This window comes from Cyphomyrmex costatus, unplaced genomic scaffold, assembly GCF_001594065.2.
Source record: "Cyphomyrmex costatus isolate MS0001 unplaced genomic scaffold, Ccosl1.0 scaffold224, whole genome shotgun sequence".
Taxonomy (NCBI): domain Eukaryota; kingdom Metazoa; phylum Arthropoda; class Insecta; order Hymenoptera; family Formicidae; genus Cyphomyrmex; species Cyphomyrmex costatus.
In genome coordinates this window covers 42,688-48,375 of record NW_017276302.1, presented here as the reverse complement: position 1 = coordinate 48,375, position 5,688 = coordinate 42,688, and the positions used below count along the sequence as shown (strand labels likewise).

The 5,688-nt window shown below is 33.8% G+C and overlaps 1 protein-coding gene across 2 annotated transcripts in view; it reads right to left on the bottom strand.

The window, feature by feature from the left end:
* pink (WD40 repeat domain-containing protein pink) overlaps nucleotides 1–5,390 on the bottom strand; it is a 24,369-nt gene extending 18,979 nt beyond the window's left edge. Inside the window, exons 1-2 of one of the 2 annotated variants that reach the window (XM_018539886.1) lie at nucleotides 4,091–5,390; nucleotides 924–1,041 (exon numbers count right to left, since the gene is read on the bottom strand). In XM_018539886.1, the coding sequence (XP_018395388.1) occupies nucleotides 924–1,041; nucleotides 4,091–5,385 (1,413 nt within the window). In that variant the 5' untranslated portion in view covers nucleotides 5,386–5,390. The remainder of the gene's footprint in view (nucleotides 1–923; nucleotides 1,042–4,090) is intronic. The other variant, XM_018539887.1, reaches the window with a different exon arrangement.
* Between the last annotated feature and the right edge of the window lie 298 nt (nucleotides 5,391–5,688).

The following is a 5,688-nucleotide window of genomic DNA, read 5'->3' as shown; positions in this document are numbered from 1 at the left end:
AATATTATAAGATACACTATTATTCATAATACAACGTATTATTCATAACCGCAATGATTATGACATGCTTGCTTTCATGCAACTAATATAGAGGAAAAGGACTGTATAGAATTTTTATGTGATTCTTCATTATTTTTTTGAAAATTGTGAGAGACATTGTAAGAGACAAAGTTACATATTAAAATTTAATATTTTTTAATTATTTTGAGAAAAAACTGATTCTTAATTTATAAATAGTCTTAAACATAAAAAATTATCTAGAATTTTTAGATAAATTGTCAGATAAATTTATCTATATTATCTAGATTAATTTAAATGTAATCATCTTTATCTTATCTAAGATAAATTTTCAAATTTTCATCTTATCTTTATCTAGCTAATTTTAAAATCATCTATGCACAACACTGTTGACAACATATGTCAAGGTCAAGAAGATCGGAGCTGTTTCCCCTATTCCGAAGATTTACCATATTATTTATTACAATAGTTAATTTTTAGATCAAACTTATAATAATATTATTGTATTTAATTTAATCAACGTCACATTTAATCATACACTGAAGAAGACCCAAACGAAAGGGTTGAAACGTCTATAATCAATTAGTTTTTTAAAATATATGAATTTACACACGATTAACCTGTATCGGCTGTTGACAGTTACTTGATTTAAGAATTGTGTGATATAGGGTGCGTTCCGTTACACGCATGATGCGCATAACGTGTCGTTTATCTTTGTTGCCTACCAAATGTTGAACAACGACAATTGATGCATTATGTGCATCATGCGCGAAACGGAACGCACATTTACTATGTATGTATGTACATTCATCTAAAAAAAACAAAAATCTGAAGGATATTTTCAGATTAAATTGAAGTTATTTAGATATTTCGTTATTTTATGATAGAAATAGCAATGAAATTACCTGTGATGAGCAAATTGTGCCAAATTTTGACGATAATGGATTAATTTTACTGAAATCAATCGATTTCTTCAAACCTTGGCGATGCAACATTTTTGTAAATATGATCGAATGGAATATACTATAATAAAAATGATACAAATATTAATATCAAAATATATTACTTTTAGAAATTAATTTAATTTTTGTACAGGACGCTTGTGATTATAATTATATATTTCTTTCATTAAATTGCTTATAAATTGTTTATAAATTTTATTTATCATTTTATTTATTTATATACAGAATAGGGAAAAAAGGTCGGTACCCTTGAATAACTCATTTTATAGAAAAATGTTTCAGACAAAGCTGTAAGACTTAAAAACTATTTACTGATCTTATTAATTTGACCTTGGATAGCATTACTATTCGCTAAGATCAATTCAAGGTCACATCGATTATTTTTATTAATAAAACATCCTATTTTTTATTTCAGAATCTAATAGTTGGTGTCAAGAGTTTTTCAAAACACTAAAAAATAATTTTTATTAAGTACTTTCCGAGTTATGAGAGTTGAAAATTCCAATATCGTCGGCATTACAATCACTTAAGGTGTATCACACGCGCGCGCGCGCGCGTGGTGTGTTGTGTGTGCGCGCGCAGACGATGCCGGGCACCGAGTAAAGCGCTTCCCTGCTTGTTTCTTTAATTGCGCTACCAACGCAGCCCATGTTTGAAAAAGTGGGCCGGGTTATATCTCAAGCGACCGGAGTGTTTCTCAAAACGTGCTCTCATTAGACAATTTCAAAAATTAATATCTGTGTTAATATTGCGAGAATCGAACTAAACAGTATACGACTTCTGTATTCGATCCTATAACCTTCCTGTGCGAGATTGGAAAAGTCTCGCGGAACACCCCTTTTGCAGCAAGCCAAGAATACTAATAATTTTACATAGTGTTGTATTCTATATTTTTTGCAATTTGCAGAATGATAAACGAAAAATTAATAATCTTATATTAGTTTTTTAATGGTAATAGTAGTTCTATTAACAATAAAAAATATCGAATATTATGCTATGATTTTCCATGGAAATTCTTTCTTCTAATAATAAAAAATGTTTATAAATGACAAATTAATGTTACAAACAGGGTTGCCACAAGTCAGGGAAGTCAGGGAAATGAGAGGGAATTTAAAAATGCGTCGGGGAAGTCAGGAAAAATCAGGGATTTAGCATAGATATTTATATAACACTAGATCGCTAACTGGGCTCTAGTACATGATTCCGAAAAGTATGTGCTAAACCCATGTCACGTGTCCGTGACATTGACACGTTACCAGGCCCGGTTAAAGAGTTGAAGGGCCCGGACCTATTTAACTTTAGGGGGCACAAAAGATAATCCGTAAACCCCTTAGCATTTTTGAAAGTAAATTTGTAAGTTTATTTTCAATTACTCGACATACGAAATTGTGAGCATCTGTTCGTATTATTAAAAAGTTAAGGTAAAGGATCAATTATGATTGCAATAACCTCTACAATAAAATACGAGAATGATTGCGACTTACCTATGAAATATTACCTCCTGATTCTCTTTTCCACTTAAACGGCGGCAACTTTTATCACGATAAGATAATGGCATTGTAAATTTTCCAAAATCACGCACAAATGAACGTTACACGTATGTATATTGCCCATGTGGCCTTACCGGGGCCATGACACAATAGTATATACTACGTGACCGTTTTATTCTGACGTCACGCTTCGTAATACATAAGTTTTGGAATCAATTTCTATGCACGGTATATAGGGGAGTTAGCGATCTAGTGTTATATAAATATCTATGGATTTAGCACAACTGTCAGGGAAATTAGAATAGCTGCAGCTGAACATTGTTTGCCTTCACGCTTAGCCGTGATCTTTTTTGATAACCTCTTTTTTTTTGGGAAATCGATTCCTGGATTTATGTACAATCGCTGGAAATTACAAGAAACCTTGAAAAATATGTATCATTTGAGGTCAGGAAAAATATCAAAATTTTGTCAGTAAATCAGGGAAATGTCAGGAAATTTTACAATTATAAATTTGTGGCAAAACTCTGTACAAATTAATATCTTCTATAATCTATAATACTAAATCAATAAAATAATATTTTAAATGTACAAGATGTCTCATTTTAAAAGATCCATTAACTGACACGCGCGCGCGCGCGCGTACGCACGCACACATACACACATGCGCATGTACACTCACTTAGCTCGTTTATAAAATTAATTATAATTAAAAACAAGTACTTTTAATTATTATTAAAATTGAAATAATTAATATCTGTTTTTAAACTTAAACTGTTTTAAAGATTAAATCAAACCGTTTTTAAAGTAATAATGCAAAAGTGTATACCAACTACACAAATGAACTATATGTTCTCATTTATTATAAGGACCAGTTTCTTATTTCTTATTTCATCAACTAATTATTTTAATTAGTGATATCACCTTTATCAAAGTAAATCTTTGCTTGCCTAGCAAATGAGAATACTTAACTGTAAACTGCTGAGAATCGTTGCAAATATTGCTAATATTTGAATTTTCTATATTGATATAGATATCTGACTATTAAGTACAATATTAAAAATTATAAAAGTTAAATATACAATATTAAACTCCGTACTTCGAATAGAATTTTCAAATTCCACATTCAAAATACTAGTTGTAAAATCAATTTCTTTTTAAAATGTGATTTAAACCCGTATTCATACTCAGATCTTATATTTAAGGCTTTCTGAAATTTATCTTTAGATGCTCAGTAGCAATGAAATAATTCATAAAACATCTGAAGATAAAGGGTGTCTTCCAACAAGTGACACGGTGCGACACAGTGATCATCTCATCCTTGTTTAACATTGGCGAACAAGTCACCGTGTCATGTGTGTCGTTTGTTGGAAGGCACCCAAACTTAAGGAAATTTTAAATATAAGGCGTGACTATGAATATGGTCATTAGTCTTTACATTTAACTCCGAACAAAAGTAAAACTTGAAAAACCGAATAATCCGATAAAACTCAATAAAACCCAACCGGGCTGGATTTTATCAAACTGACGCATGCACACATCTCCCCCTCTCTCCCTCCCCCCCTCTCTCTCTCTCTCTCCCTCTCTCTCCCTCTCTCTCAACGCTCGAAGATTTTTCAATACCTTTTGTCTAAATCAAGATTCGGTATCGTATCCTCCAGCTTAATCAGGAACGTCATGGCCTCATCTGGTCCTTCTCTTTTCATAATTTCCCTGACAATCCCACTCCAATCTATCAGTACGTCATAATCGAATTTCTTTGCCAAAGGTGTCGCGCAAAAGAGGCAAGTATTGTCTTCAATCTCACTTAGACATGTACCTACGCAATTCCACTGTTGGTCATTTAGCGCCGGTAGAAGAAACGATAACACGACATTGTCTCTGGTCTGAAGACATTGTCTCAACAAATCGTCCAGCGCACTACGTCCCTCGATGCGAATAGGCAGGTACACACGCCACATATAAGGTACCTTGTCACAAATATTGCTACATTCTTTCGGTAGATCGTCCGCATATATTTTAAAGAATGATTCGCCGACCGTCAAAAACTTCGGCTCTACGGTTTTATCCATTGGGTAAGGGTAATCACAACTGCATCTGAAGTAAGCCGGTGCATTGATTTCGATAAAGGCTCTTACGAAATGCCGCAAGATGTAATTGTTGCCGATGGAGTCGATCAATTGCATGGAGGTGTTTTCCAGAAACATATTATAATAATGCAATTCCGCGGCGCGAGTAACTTCATAGATAAAACTCTGAAGCCCAAGCGAGTCTCGATAGAAATCCTTAATAGTTTTCATCCTTTTATCTGTTCCCAAAATAATTTCCTCGATTTCTTTCTCCAACATACCAGGTCTGAAGCTGTTCGCCAACTCGTAAATCGATTGCAAATCTGACTGAATCTTATGCGTAATGTTTTCTTGAAAATCCGGATTCTGATGACCATCTTCTTTAGTATCTAACATTTTGCCGTTGTAAATCGAATCAAATAAATTCTCTGGATTTGTTTCAGAGATATTTTCTTGAGCAAAATTTTGCATCTCAAACGAATCATCGCTAGAGATTTCGGGAGACTGCGACGAAGGCGTCATTTTACAGCCATAAGTTTTTTTATTAACAAATCTATTGTTTTCAGAGTGTACGACTACGATCCCGGAGTTTAATTTAGCCGGTCTATTATTATCACTAGCTTGCAGAAGCGTTATTAATGGTCGCAGCAGCTCTTTCTCATCTTGCGGCAAATTTTTTACTTTAAACAGCTCAACAATTTCCGTAGTGCCAATTATTTTTAATAATTGCTGCTTATATACAAAACACGCGTTTAAACACTCTCTGTATCGTTCGCGGCAATACAGCCATAATATTAGATTGTCGAGTGACGATAATGCTATACAATGAAATTTGTTATCACAGGTCATCAAGTAGATCTGATTATCCACGATTGCAGTCATACTGATGTTTGTATACTCATTGTTCCACAATAGCATGCTTGCATTCGTCGGATCAATAACATACAGACCGCTAGTCGTATAGGAAAATAAATACTTGTGCGCGAGTACGAACAAGTGTGAGAAGTTGACAGACTGCGGCGCCCATTCGCATTCCGTTTCCTTCTTCTGACTAGATTCTAAGGTACTATTTGATCGAAATATTACTGTCGGAGGAATTGCCAAAGCCTCTTTGAACTGATGCGTCTTCTCGACGATTCCATCGGCCGATAC